Source organism: Tachypleus tridentatus, chromosome 6, assembly GCF_004210375.1.
Source record: "Tachypleus tridentatus isolate NWPU-2018 chromosome 6, ASM421037v1, whole genome shotgun sequence".
Classification (NCBI taxonomy): domain Eukaryota; kingdom Metazoa; phylum Arthropoda; class Merostomata; order Xiphosura; family Limulidae; genus Tachypleus; species Tachypleus tridentatus.
This window is the reverse complement of record NC_134830.1, coordinates 100,211,184-100,226,659: the sequence shown is the minus strand read 5'-3', so window position 1 is coordinate 100,226,659 and position 15,476 is coordinate 100,211,184. Positions and strand designations below refer to the sequence as shown.

At 34.8% G+C, this 15,476-nt stretch overlaps 1 protein-coding gene across 6 annotated transcripts in view; it reads right to left on the bottom strand.

Moving 5' to 3' along the window:
• LOC143253179 (uncharacterized) overlaps positions 1-15,476 on the bottom strand; it is a 172,437-nt gene that overhangs the window by 24,197 nt on the left and 132,764 nt on the right. For all 6 annotated transcript variants that reach the window (XM_076506581.1, XM_076506582.1, XM_076506586.1 and 3 more), the window contains one exon: positions 10,391-10,449. In XM_076506581.1, the coding sequence (XP_076362696.1) occupies positions 10,391-10,449 (59 nt within the window). The remainder of the gene's footprint in view (positions 1-10,390; positions 10,450-15,476) is intronic.

Below are 15,476 nucleotides of genomic sequence, written 5' to 3'. Positions count from 1 at the left end.
ATAATACTAATGAAATCACTTCATTGGGTAAGCGATAAGTTTGCGGAATTGTAACGACAGAAATTGTGTTTCGATACCAGTGGTTGGCACAGAATAGGTAGTCCACTGTGTAGCTTCGTGCTTAACTACAATAAACAACGGCCCAGCATGGCCATGTAGTTAGTGCGCTTGACTCGTAATCTGAAAGTCGCGTATTCGAATCCCCGTCACACCAAACTTGCTTGCAGCTATGAGGGCGTTATAATGTTATACCCAATACCACTATTCGTTGGTAAAAGAGTAGCCCAAGAGTTGGCGATGGGTGGTGATAACTAGCTGCCTTCTCTCTAGTCTTACACTGCTAAAGTAGAGACGGCTATCGCAGATATCCCTCTTATAGCTTTGGGCGAAATTCAAAACAAACAAATAAACAAATGCTGACGAAAATCTGATGTAATGCTGACTGGTTATAGCAGAAAAATGCTGTGTGCTTTCCAAAGGCCATACTACCGACTTCATCGCTTTTGTAATAGTTGCAAGGAATGTACGACAATTAATAACGTCTTAAATATCTAAGATATATACTGAACGTAAAACAAAAGAACCTCAATTTAAACAGTATTAATTAAATAGGTACGATAGTGAAACATATAATTAAGTAAAAATAGATTACCATAGCATGCTATATATATACAGTCATGTGAAAAAGTTAGGACCTCCTATGTATGTATGTATGTATGTTAGGACAAGCCTGTGTATTTTTGTAACATTTTTGAATATATAGATATTTAATCTCAATTTTAATAATACTGAGAGATTATAGGAATATAACTAAATAATTAAAACTGAAAAAAAGACTTTTCAAGATCTTCTGTAAATGTAATTCTACAAAAATGCATATTTTAACTAAGGAAAAAGTTAGGACACCCCACATTTTTTCCCACTTAAATTGGCTCAACTCACACACAGGTGTATTACGCCAGATGCACATGATTAGAAGATCGTTACTCAGCATTTTGAATGAGGCTTGCCTTATTTAAACCTATTTAGTTTGGTGTGCTCCTGACTGTTGAAGCGAGAGTGAGCACCATGGTGAGAGCAAAAGAGCTGTCTGAGGCCTTCAGAAAGAAAATTGTAGCAGCTTATGAGTCTGGTAAGGGATTTAAAAAGATCCCAAAAGATTTTGAAATCAGCCATTCCACTGTCCGAAAAATAGTCAGCAAGTGGAGGGCTTTCAAAACAACTGTCAACATGCCCAGGTCTGGTCGTCTAAGCAAGTTCACCCCGAGAGCTGACCGCAAGATGCTAAAAGAGGTCTTCAAACACCCTAACAAGTCATCACGGGACCTACAGCAGGCTCTGGCTACTGTTGATGTGAAAGTGCATGCTTCTACAATCAGAAAGAGACTGCACAAGTTTAACTTGGATGGGAGGTGTGCAAGGAGGAAACCTTTGCTCTCTAAGAGAAACATCAAGGCCAGACTGAAGTTTGCCAGAGAGAATGTAGGCAAAGACCAGTACTTCTGGAATAATGTTCTTTGGACAGATGAGTCCAAAACTGAATTATCTGGACACCAGAACAGAGGATATGTTTGTCGTAAACCAAATACAGCATTCCAGGAAAAGAACCTTATACCAACTAACTGTGAAGCATGGAGGTGGAAGTGTCATGGTTTGGGGCTGCTTTGCTGCAGCAGGACCTGGACAGCTCACAATCATAGAATCCACCATGAATTCTACTGTGTATCAGAGGGTGCTTGAGAATCATGTGAGACCATCTTTACGAAAATTAAAGTTGAAACGGAACTGGACCCTGCAACATCTTAATCCCATTGAGATGCTGTGGAGTGACTTGAAACGGGTTATACATGCAAGAAACCCCTCGAACATCTCACAGCTGAAAGAATTCTGCATTGAGGAGTGGGACAAAGTTTTTTCATACCGATGGCTACAAGAAGCATCTCATTGCAGTTATTTCATCCAAAGGGGGTAACACTAGCTATTAGGGGGTAGGGTGTCCTAACTTTTTCCTCAGTTAGAATATGCATTTTTGTAGAATTACATTTACAGAAGATCTTGAAAAGTCTTTTCTTCAGATTTAATTGTTTAGTTATATTCCTATAATCTTTCAGTGTTGTTAAAATTGATATTAAATATCTATATATCCAAAAATGTTACACAAATACACAGGCTTTCATAGGGTGTCCTAACTTTTTCATACGACTGTATATATATCAGTTTTGTGATTTATGTTTTTCATATTTTAAAATAACAAAGTTTCATCTGCCCTCTTTTGAAATACACGAGTTTAAATAACTTCTTTTATCATTTTAGCTCTTAAAAAAAGAAGTAACAAATATTACTGGTTTTTACTGATTTTTTGATTAAGAGATGGGTAATTATTTATTGTTTTACAGCTAAAAATCAATATATTATAAAAATATAAGAGAAAATACATTTTTCCAATAAAATGTATTCTTAAACGTAATTACGTATCTTTAAAAAACACAATTGCTCAAAATGTTCAATTTTTTGCCAGTTGAGTTCAATGTATGTTTTAGAGCAAAGCAAGATTGAGCTATCTGCTATGTCCACCACGTAGAATCGAACCCAGGATTTTACCGTTATAAGTCCGCAGATTAACCGCTGTCCCACCTTTGACTCAATGTATAAATACTATGAATACAACTTGTAAAGGAGGTACTATATGTATATATTTTTAAATATCAATACTTGTTTAAGTTAAATTTATATTTAGAAATAAACAAACATTTTATTTTAAATCTGTATTGCGAAATTCCGCCTATTTACTAAAATAGTAGAAGATTCTCGAGTGTAAGAATCAACAATATATGTGTGTACCTAAACATTAGTTTATCGTCTATAACATTATGCAGGCTAAACTTTCTAGAAATTCTGCGTTTGCGTTTTCTTATTGCAAAGTCATATCGGACTATCTGCTGAGTCTACAGAGGGGAATCGAACCCCTGATTTTAGCGTTGTATCTAGAAATTCTTCTTACGTCTATAAATGTAACCAACGCGATAGTATATATTACTGATTTGCTATAGTTGGTATACTATAAACCTTAAAAGCTATAATTGTGGTTAACGCTTATTAATCGGGAACTTCAGATATTTGACCAGGTATGTTTAAAAACGTTGAACCTTACAAAGCATTTAACTTCAGAGAATTCACATCGTACATTAGTTCTTTTATGAAGGCATCATAGAACTTCAGCTGTGAAAAACTCAACGTGTGATCAATGAAGAGCTATCTAGCTCTCTTTTAAGTGAATTGTACCTACATCAACTCCTCAAGATTAATTTACTCATCGTGAACCATCGACAAAATACCAAGAAAGCTACAAACCAGATAGAGAACTCTCTTGTTTGTAGGTTTGTAAAACCTTTGTTCATAAATTTATTTGTAATCACCGTTATTATAAACTGTATTATTTGTTGTATATTACAATAAATTAGCATTAAAAAAGAAAACTATGTCTGTCGATCTTATTGACAAATATAACAAATTTGATGTATATTGACATTTGATAAGCTCTAAATTTAAATTATCACTTAACTCAGTTTCAGTATATTTCAAATTGTAGTACGTAACACACTTCATAACATTACGCGTTTGTAAACCAAAAAATGAAAAATTGCAGCATTCCCAAAATTACATGCACTGTATAGGTGCATGATGAAAGTGGAAAATGTGATATAAAGTAGGCGAATTACTTTTCATAAGTAGAATATAACTTGTACAAACAAGGTGTACATTATACATATGTAATGCTCATAATCTTGATCATGTACTTGATAACGATAACAATTGTGATCGAAACGTTGTACCTGTACTGAAAACTAATCTGAACTATTGTAAAAGCTGCAAACTGAAATCAAATATACTTTATTACGAAATAGACTCAAAACGAAACGAAACATGCATTTTCTTTACATATGTAGACCAATGGTGAGAAACGATGTATTAATGGGATTAACACGGCTAATATTTTCTTCATTGACAAGTTAAACTTAAACTGTTGTACAGGAACATTAAAATTATCACTTCTCCAACAAAGGATTCGTTAAAACAAAGAAATGGTAACAAATTTCGGAATTAGAGGTTTCTTTTCAGTTAAATTCACCTTGGAAGTGCAGTTTCAATCGCTATTTTATTAGGTTAGTTTGTTTTACTGAACAGGATAATGTATTTACAATTTAATTTTACAGTTAGTGTGTGTATATAATCTTAAAACATCGAGACTGCCTTTTTGTTTTCTCACCACACCACATTGCATAACACACAGTAATTACACAGCTTATTGCACCAACACCCATGACTCTAATGATTAGTGTCAGTCACTGGAGAAGCAGTTTTTTTTCCTACAGTGTTTTTTTGGGAGGAAGGAAATTTTATAAAATGGGTAGGACATTTACTGATATTCGAACATTTATATTTACTGAATGTTCTAGAAATAGATAGTCCTTGCACTGAAAAATGATTATAGTATATGTGTCTTCTCTTGTTGATCATGAGAAAAATTAAACACAAAAACACTTTAAATTGAATAACCAGTTGCAAGCCGTCAAGTGCCTCTAGAAGAGTGGAGACATCCTTGAAGTGCAGAAATGATGACGTTAGGAAAATGTTCTGCTATAAAGTTTGATAATGGAAAGGCTAAGAAGTGACTTTAGAGTGACAGGAGAAATGAAATACTAGAATATGTAACTGTCATGACCATTCAGTAAAATTAAAGTGAGAGTTTCAAAAAACTGGTTAAATATTTGGAACACTAGCATTCAAATTAAACCTGTTTTGTTATTCACAAGTTGTTTGGAAATATCATTAAAAATGAAATAATTTCAAACCACAGTTTCTGACTGTTTTAGACGAAACAAAGAAACCTAACTATCTTTATGTACAACAGCTGCAGTTTTCAGCGAGGCCGAAAATATTACTGGCCTCGAGGACGCCCAACAGATGATTTAGGGCAGAGCGGTAACAGAAGCTTTTCGTAGTTTGCTTGTCACTCATAGCTAAGACTATTTATTATTGACTGCAATCATTATTGTATAATTTTAACAGTTCTTTCTGTAGAATTTACTACATGCTTAAGTTCACCAGTGACAAAGATTTCTATGACATGACTGGAGGTAAGATAGTATTCTACAGAGAACTAGCAATGAAAACTGCAGTCACAGTTTCAATCTGGTTTGCCAATAAAATGACAATGATACCATTTCACAGGAAAGGTTCATGTCCTTAAGAATACCACATTTGGAGAAACTTAACATCCTTCCTGTGTGAAAAAAAATCATCCATTAGCTCAGGTTTGTATTTGATACTGAGAGCCTTTTGATATTAGCTCTTAAATTGGCTAACAAGACTTCTATATTGAGCTTAGGAATTTAATATCTATCTCTGGATCTCAACCTGCAGGACTGTTCTCTTACCTCAAACGCTCATTTATTAACTCCATACCTCAGAGGTATTCATCACGCACGTAGGCATGCTTGTAACACAAAAGTCTTTAGAAGATAACGAATCAATAAATTGGCCAAAGAGCCTTCGAAGCATTTTCCGAAGGTTGATCGTTTTCCCCAAGGAGCGCTATCAGATTCTGAGGCTTTCTTTCGAACTTACATTACAGGCTCTTTTGGAAGTTTTTCATGGTGCTGTTCTATGGTTTTCGTCTATTGCATGCAATAATAAAAAAATAAAGAACTCTAGACTTTTGAAAAACCATACATGTGCGCCATAACTGCAATCACTATTTCACACATACCTAAGATAAAGCAACTATATATATACACACACACACACGTTTCACAGCATTTTTTTTATAAAACGAAACAGAACAACATTACATTGCCTCGTAGTGGACATTAAGATAAACATATCTTTATAAAGATCACTTACAGATGACACGTTTTTAACTGTTAATATTATTGTATGAATGGTGCTTACCACTTGTGGAATTAAACATATGACATCTGTCATACATTTTAGTCAGTTTATTTTCCAGTTAGATCGATGCATACCTATCAGTTGTAATTAATACTATTGTAAGTAGACATATTTTTATTTCGTTTGATTTGTTTGTTTACTGTTAAGCACAAAGCTACAACATGGGCTATTTTCCCCACGGGTATTCAAACCTGAAAATTTAGCGTTATCAGACTTCAGACTTATCGCTGAGCCACTGAGTGCCATTTCGTTTAATGCCTTACATTATATATATATATATATACCTACCTTTAGGTAAAGAGGAAATGTGTATAACACACTGAAATTACAAACAGTAGGGATTTGAAACAATAACAAAAAGATTAAAAGAGGATTGTGTACGTTATATTAAAACTTATATTATAAGTCCATGTAGCCACAGATAGTGATGCTCTAACAACAGTGCTTCTTATCAATAGTGTCTATTTCGTAAGACTGTTGTGTCCAAAGCACACCAATTTTCCTTGCAGCTTTTACACAATTAACTAATCTACGAGGTTGACGGTTTTGCAGCGCCATTCCAGTGATATGACAGCGCAAAAATCCACAGGCGTTTCATCCGTCGACTTGAGTGGTATATATTCTTATGCTTTCTCCAGCTACAGTTAAGCCAGTCATTTGTTTAATCAGTTTGCGTACATGTGACGTCAGTTATGTTACTTTTCCAATGTAAATCCTTCTTGATTATGTTGTGTACTGTTGCCTGAACGGCCAGTACGACTGAACTTTGTATTCATGAATTCTCAACTGTTACAAGACACCACAGATTGCTTACCTTATCTGGAAAGTGACTTGTTGCAGGTCTCTTTATAAATAGTTCTTGTTTCCCTAGTTGACTCATGTTCCTTTGCTTTCCAATTATAATATGTATAAGAAACGCACCCCTCAGAGAAAATATAAATTCTGGACATCAACTCATTTTTTACGATACGAGCGTACAAACATTTTGGGCGTGAAAGGACTGTAAAATAATCTTTCCAAAAGCGATCAAGTTTTTGTGGCGTCACACAACTAACCACACAATAAACAATGTCAAAGTATAATAGTTCTGACACAAGCAGCTCCATTACCACTTTATATATACTGTTGTTATCACGTGGTTTGCTGGTTTGCACATGTAAAGTTTTTCTAATATAACATATTTAACTATATTACATGTACCTAAGTGTGATGAGCTTAATGTGTTGTTAGTTCAAATCAATACCACACTAGTAGTGAGCATAACTACGTAAAATAACAAAAATACATATTATGACTAATCCTGATCAGCTCACTACTAGCTGTATTAAAAAAAGGGTTATGTGTATTTTTAGATTTTATTGTATTAAGCTGACTATTGAGTCTAAGTATTTCAAATCTACAATTTATAGTATTAAATAAAAGATCAATATAGAACAAATATTGCTTTTTAAACGTAATTTAGACTAGCAAACGGATGATATTAGTTTATACAGAGTTAAATATAAATATTATAATGTAAAAACTTTATTGACACAAGTCCCACCCACGTGATTAAGCGTCTTGAGCCTAAAATGATATAGAATTTTTTTAAATTGTTTGTTTGTTTTGAAATTCGCGCAAAGCAACTCGGGGGCTATCTGTGCTAGCCGTCCTAAATTTAGCATTGTAAGACCAGAGGAAAGGCAGCTAGTCATCACCATCCACCGCCAACTCTTGGGCTACTCTTTTACCAACGAATAGTGGGATTGACCGTCACATTATAGCGCCTCCACGGCTGAAAGGGCGAGCATATTTGGTGCGACCGGGATTCGAACCCGCGCCCCTCGGATTACAAGTTGAACGCCTTAACACACTTAGCTATGCCGGACCGTTTATTTTTAAATTTCACGCAAAGCTGTACGAGGGCTATCTGCGCTAGCCGTCCCTAATTTAATAGTGTAACACTATAAAGAAGGCAGGTAGTGATGACCACTTGCCGCCAACTCTTGAGCTACTATTTTACCAACTAGTAGTTGGATTAATCGTCCATTATACCCCCAACAACTCAAAAGGAGAGCATAATGTTTGGTGTGACAGGGTTCGAACCCGCGTCCCTCAGATCACAAGTGGAACGCTCTAACCTTCTAGTTATACCAGGTTATTGATATAGAAATAAAATGTTTTCTCAACTTCTATGGTAATAAAATTCTGTAACTTTGCAATTCTGATCTTAACTAATCCCATAATAACACATATCGTTTTGTACTTTTCACTGGTTTACTTTTTTTTTCTACTTGTTGTTAAGTTTCCGTTTGTGCCTAAACGTGAAAAAACTTACTTTTAACTTGCATATTTCAAACCGGCTTACATTATTCATTATATATAAAGAACTTAGGCGATGTGAACAGCATATCACTTTCATAGTGACACAATAATTGTCACTCATTTTCTCCTACTTTCCGTGAAAATCCTATGGGACACGTGCCCCACATCACAGTTGTTCGCAGCAGCTATCCATCATCATATACGTTAGAAGATTGCATTCTGTGATGTGAACAGTCAGTTTAAACGTATCTTTTAGTTTTAGACAACCAAACACAGATATTTGATAAATGATACCACTAGTGGTTTAAGTGTTCTATTATAATTGAACTGGAAGGAAACTGGTACACAGGTCATTCATTAACTCTACTCGCTATTTATCACATTCTCTGCCTTCACACTTTTATCCTTCACCTTCAGCGATTCCTCACTTTTCAATAAATATATATATTTACGTTAAAATGTTAGAATAATCAGACTGACTATTTTGCATTTACTGAACAATTTGTTTTCACAACATTTTTACAAAATAAATAGAAATTAATATTTTTATTTTTACCTATATAATGTATTATATATTCTATCAATTTGGACAACATTTAAAGTTATGTAGCACTAATAAACAAACTCCACTGTTTTTTTGGAAGACTAAGGAAATTATCATATTCCAATCGAAGATTTTTTTTTTCTCATTCTATTGATTGAGTTATATCAACCAGCCCTGACTAAACCTTAAATACAGCTAACATTACCAGGTCTTCTGTATAATTCTGAAATTTTTTTTTGGCCCTTCGGTAGAACAATGGCAAGTTTATGGATTTATAATGCTGAAATCAGGGGGATCATTTCCCCACGGTGGACACAGCAGATAGCCCAATGTGGTTAAGTTGTGAAACAAACAAACAGGTTGTATTGAAGACTTTTATATGCAACCCTCATTATTATTTTGAGTCACACTTCTTTGATAGATTAACTTGAAGATATTCTAACGAATACACACACAGCAACCGTTTGGCATCTCACACACAGACCTAATCACTCGACACAGAATAATAATCTCTGATTTAAACGCTAGGTGACCACGTCGATTTCATAACTATCAAATATTTCGAAACACTGCTTTCAGCACAAACATGTTACCTGCAATAGCATTTTATTTGTTTAATTAAGTACAAATCAACACAATATGCTACATATCCTGTGTCCATTATGAGTATGGCAACCCAGTTTTGAACCCGCGAACTTACCGCTGAGCCATCGGGAGACTGGTATTTCATACGGCTTAGTTATGGAATATCGCTTGGTGTAGTTTTGTTTGTTCACAAATCTTAATAAAATTAAACAAAAAAAAGGTGCTGTCTAGCCTTCCAGTTACATTTAATATTCTTTTTCTGTTCTTTTTACCTTGATGTAGTGTGAGTTGTATCAGAAAACATACCAGCTTATAGCATGTATCAATATCCATGTCTGAATGTCACATCTAGTTAGAAAGATGAAGAAACTTTTGTTGTTTTTGAATTTCGCGCAAAGCTACTCGAGGGCTATCTGCACTAGCCGTCCCTAATTTTGCCCTAGAGGGAAGTCATCACCACCCACCGCCAACTCTTGAGCTACTCTTTTACCAACAAATAGTGGGTTTTGATCGCACATTATAACGCCCCCACGGCTGAAAGGGCGAGCGTGTTTGGTGCGACGGGGATTCGAACCTGTGACCCTCGAATTACGAGTCGCACGCCTTAACCCACCTGGCCATGCCGGGCCAATGAAGAGACTCAGATAATCTTTCGCATGTGTTTGATTTTTCTGAATTTTCGCGCAAAGCTACATGAGGGCTATCTGCGCTAGCCGTCCCTAATTTAGCAGTGTAAGAATAGAGGGAAGGCAGCTAGTCATCACTACCTACCGCTAACTCACGGGCTATTCTTTTAACAACAAATAGTTGGATTGACCGTTACATTATAACGACCCCACGGGTGATAGGCGGAGCATGTTTGGTGTGACAAAGAAAAAAAAGGGGTGATACATTTGTGTGTCTGAACAAAAACCACAATAGTGGATATTGTCGTTCTGTGGTGATAAATGCCAGATATTCTATTTTCAGCTTATATTTAAAGGAATAATCTAATTCTTTACTTACCTTAACAGTTTATTTGAACCTTTTAGCTGCCCTCTGATGTTCACAGAAGACGGAATACTCTGTTTAGAAAAAAGACAAAACATGTAAATCAGCTTAATTAATAGTATTATTTAGAACATCTAAACAAAATAACAAGATTAAAGTATTACTCTTTCTTTTCAGTAAACAGTTTTTTCGCATGCTAGTCGAATATTGTTCTGGAATCTAGAAGACAGAACAAACTTAAATTAAATGTATATCAGGTATTTTTTAAGAACGTTCATTTCACGTCTTAACTGAATACAGTAAAATCACTTTAAAAGCCACGTTACAAGTAAGTAAATCTGTAATTTCATTCTAAACAATGATGATAATTACATACATATAATGAAATGATGAATTTTGAAATCACTCCAATGAAGTAAATAACAGAAATGAAAAAAAGCGGTAAGAGGTCTTTGAAATGTAAATAAATGTATTATTGTGCTTCTTATTAACCAGTGTTCTTTTATTAACGTGAATTTAAAAATACTGAACAATAACTTAATGAGCTCACATAATTAATTCTTATAAAACAAAAGAAAACAGTATTATAAACGCAAAGTTATTTTATCTCGTAAACAGCTTAAAACTTATACATAAAGTTAGTCGCACTTTGAAACGAATATTTGCATATGCTAATAATGTCATCCCACAGGTGACATATTTAAAAACCCTATGTTTCGTTAAGGCGATTTCTTGGCCACTGGTTATGCAACATTACGATGAATAGATCTTTAGCTGGCAGGATATATATTACAGTCCTTTCGGATAAACTATTAATAAATAAAACAAAAGAACGGAGTGGTCAATGTTCTCCTTGGAAGAGAAAACTCGCAAAACAAAGCGATTAGGACACTAGTGAGCATTGAATCCATTACTCCAACACAATCTGGAGCAATGCCTTGTCTACTAACGGAAGGCTATGGATACGAAACAGAATCCTCCAACCTAAAAAGCTACTGCGATAAGCATGGGCGTATTTCCTGACATCACTAATAAGATAATAAACAAGGATTCGATGTTTGATAATAGTTCTCAAACTTTTAGCTACATTTCGAAATCGATGTCCGTTTTCATGAGAAAAAAAGTATGAATAAACTGCAATAAAATAAATCCCGTTAGACTACACACCTTCTAATTCAACGGTCGTTTGTGTTTTTTGTTTTTTGTTTTCTTAAAAGCAGAAATCAACATACGCTAGAGGGACAAATATATTTGAAGAGTAACGCTTATGTCACACAACCGGTAGTAAAACACTTCTCACTAATTTATCAGCTGGTTTCATTTATACGATACAGAATCAGTCAGAATTGAAAATTGCTTTTAAGATGAGATGATGTGCTGTTTCCTCTTCATACATGTGTAAAGAAGTATTTTATTGAAGCCATTCACGTACGTGAAGTGAAACTTGGTATCTTTCCCCAGGCTAAAAACTACTTTCACAGCTTCGTCCCGAATAATATTTATTGTTGAATACATTTGTCAAAGTTCGAAGGAAGGCAACAAAACAAAATACTCGCGTTGCATTTTTAAAGTCCGTTCGAAAACAAATCACGAGGCCAATACAGAGAAATACAACGTAACGTTTTTTCCTTTGTCATTCTGACAACGTTTTCTTTCAGCAAATTGAACAAATGTTAGCGGCTAATTTTCGAATATAATATAATTTGTCCATACTTTGATTTCAATTTGGAGAAAAGATCTACAGTAACCCTGCTCACCTAATTACGGTGTTCGTTGTGGGCTTGAAGAACAAAACCTCAGCATGGAAGCTAACACAGCTTGCAGTCACCGCATCCAGAATTTAATACAGAGTTTCGTTCATTTGTAATCCCCACTGATGCTGCAGCTATTTCTTTACAAGTTTCGACAATGAGTGGTAAAGCGCCAAGGGCAAATAAGTTTTTCAACTTTACACCAACTTCCATAATAAAACAGATTTTATATAATTTTTGTACAAATTGAATTTGTATCTTCCATCAGTGTAAGTGTTCATAAAACTACATCACTGACTCTCAAAATAAATAGTAGACTATCATTATTAACTGAAAAAGGAAACATATGAAACGTCGATGAAGAATATGATTCACCAATAGTTGTAGATGAATGATCTTCAATTAGACTCTCAAAAACAAAGTTCTACTTTTGTTAAATATATTATCAGGCGTACACAAAACTAAGAAACTAAATAACTAATTTTACAACAAAACGTGTTGAGAAGTTAATGAATATACTTATTATGTCAAAGCAAGGTTATAAGTGTTGAAAATTACTTCTACCATTTGCTTGTTTTCTTCAAGAATCTAGCTTCTTTAAATCATAAAAAAATACTGTATGTCAGGTTGTATAGTTTGGCACAAAATCTACTTCAATTAAATGATATTTCTCATATTGGGAACAAATTACGATTAAAGAAAACGTTCTTCCAATATATGCAACAATATATTTATTGTCTTTCTTCGTTTAGGAAAACTATGTATGTATATTTATTTTTGCCCCCTGCTAGTACAGCGGTACGTCTACGAATTTACAACGCTAAAATCAGGGGTTCGATTCCTCTCGGTGGGCTCAGCAGATAGCCCGATGTGGCTTTGCTGTAAGAAAAATGCACATTTTTATTTTTACTTCCTTCTTGTGAACCTCCCAGCCCCCCCCCGCTAGTACAACGGTAACTATACGGATTTAAAACGCTAAAATCATGGGTTCGATTCCTCTATGTGAGCTCAGCAGATAGCTCGATGTGGCTCGGCTATGTTTTTTGAAAACAATTAGTGACATCTGCACCTCACAAAAAGTGATTCATTCTTAAACGATATTATTTAGTTTTATAAACTTGAAGCTTGCCTCGTCTAAAGATTAATATTATTATTTAAATTTGGAGTTTATTTTGATGCTATGATAGAGTATTATAAAGTTATCACTTGCTGTTATGGATAATACAACATAATTGTGTTAAATTATATTTGGGAATAATGTTATGAGGTCATTATGTATACTCACTTTTTAATAACACAGTTACTTGGCGTTGTCCAGTGTTTTCATTGTTATCTCTTTTTTTTTTTTTCCCAATGGGCTCATTAACCTAACAGTATACTATTGTTATACTGAAAATGAGTGACACATACAGTCATGTGAAAAAGTTAGGACACCCTACAAAAGCCTGTGTATTTTTGTAATATGTTTGGATATATAGATATTTAATCTCAATTTCAACAATACTGAGAGATTATAGGAATATAACTAAACAATTAAAACCGAAGAAAAGATTTTAAGATCTTCTGCAAATGTAATTCTACAAAAATGCATATTCTAACTGAGGAAAAAGTTAAGACACCCTACCCCCTAATAGCTAGTGTTACTCCCTTTGGCTGAAATAACTGCAGTGAGACGCTTCTTGTAGCCATCTACCAGTCTCTGACATCGGTCTGAAGAAAGTTTGCCCCACTCCTCAATGCAGAATTCTTTCAGCTGTGAGATGTTTGAAGGGTTTCTTGCATGTACAGCCCGTTTCAAGTCACCCTACAGCATCTCAATGGAATTAAGATCTGGGCTTTGACTCGGCCATTCCAGGACTTTCCATTTCTTAGTTTTCAGCCGGTGGATTTACTGGTATGTTTTGGGTAATTGTCGTGTTGCAGGGTCCAGTTCCACTTCAGCTTTAATTTTCGTACAGATGTTCTCACATGATTCTCAAGCACCCTCTGATACACAGTAGAATTCATGGTGGATTCTATGATTGTGAGCTGTCCAGGTCCTGCTGCAGCAAAGCAGCCCCAAATTATGACACTTCCACCTCCATGCTTCACAGTTGGTATGAGGTACTTTTTCTGGAATGCTGTATTTGGTTTACGACAAACATGTCCTTTGTTCTGGTGTCCAGATAATTCAGTTTTGGACTCATCTGTCCAAAACTCATTATTCCAGAAGTCCTGGTCTTTATCTACATTCTCTCTGGCAAACTTCAGTCTGGCCTTGATGTTTCTCTTAGAGAGCAAAGGTTTCCTCCTTGCACACCTCCCATGCAAGTTAAACTTGTGCAGTCTCTTTCTGATTGTAGAGGCATGCACTTTCACATCAACAGTAACCAGAGCCTGCTGTAGGTCCTGTGATGACATGTTACGGTGCTTGAAGACCTCACAACTTATGTATATCAATATTTCAATCAATAAGTAAAATTCTGTATTTATTTGAAATGTGCTGTAGCAATAATTATTTATTTGTGCAAATGTTTGTGAATAAAAAAAGTAATTTCGCGATTTATACATTTTGAAATCTCTATTTTTATTTGATATATCTTCTCTCGTGCCCGTATTCAGCTAATGCTTTCATTTTGCTTAATGTCTCGTGATTGGGACTGAGTCACAGAATAGGTTTCGAATGAAAAGCTATTTAAGAATTTTGGAAACAACACCAACTGTACATGTAGATACCAGATCCAGAGGCAGTGGCAAGGGAGTATTGCTGGGGGCAAAGCTACCTAAAAATGTGCTTTATGCTCCCATGTTAAAAGGGTTACTGTTAAAGTTGGTTTTCTTCCTAAACCCAATAGTGTGTGTCCTCACAAAATGTGAGAGTGCAGCCCCTCAACGGAAAGAGGTTAACGCTGCCCCTCATAACACCAATTATCATTTTTTTTCTTTTTCTAAAACAACAATATTGTTATTATATTAGCATGAAATAATATGTACTTTCATCTTAGCTTAAAGTACAGTTTACTTAATTCCTCGGTCAGTATCTTTAACAAGCAGTTTCATTCCGTTTTTCCTCTTATGTCCTTATTATTTGTTAGCTTATGTTTTTTTGGTCATATTCCTGTACATTTTATACTGAGTAGGCATATTTCTGGACAATTAAGTAATAATTGTTAATATTTCGGTTTACACTACCAATACTGGTCAATTTAATCAGACTCACTACAGACAGTGTCCGGAAAGAATTTTTTTGTTGCAAACCAAAATTTACACGTGATTTTCTTTGAAAGTTGGTCATTCACCTCTATCACAACAGATAGTAATAAAAGTTTGTTTTTGTCGGATTTTTCGCAAAACTACACAAGGATTATCTG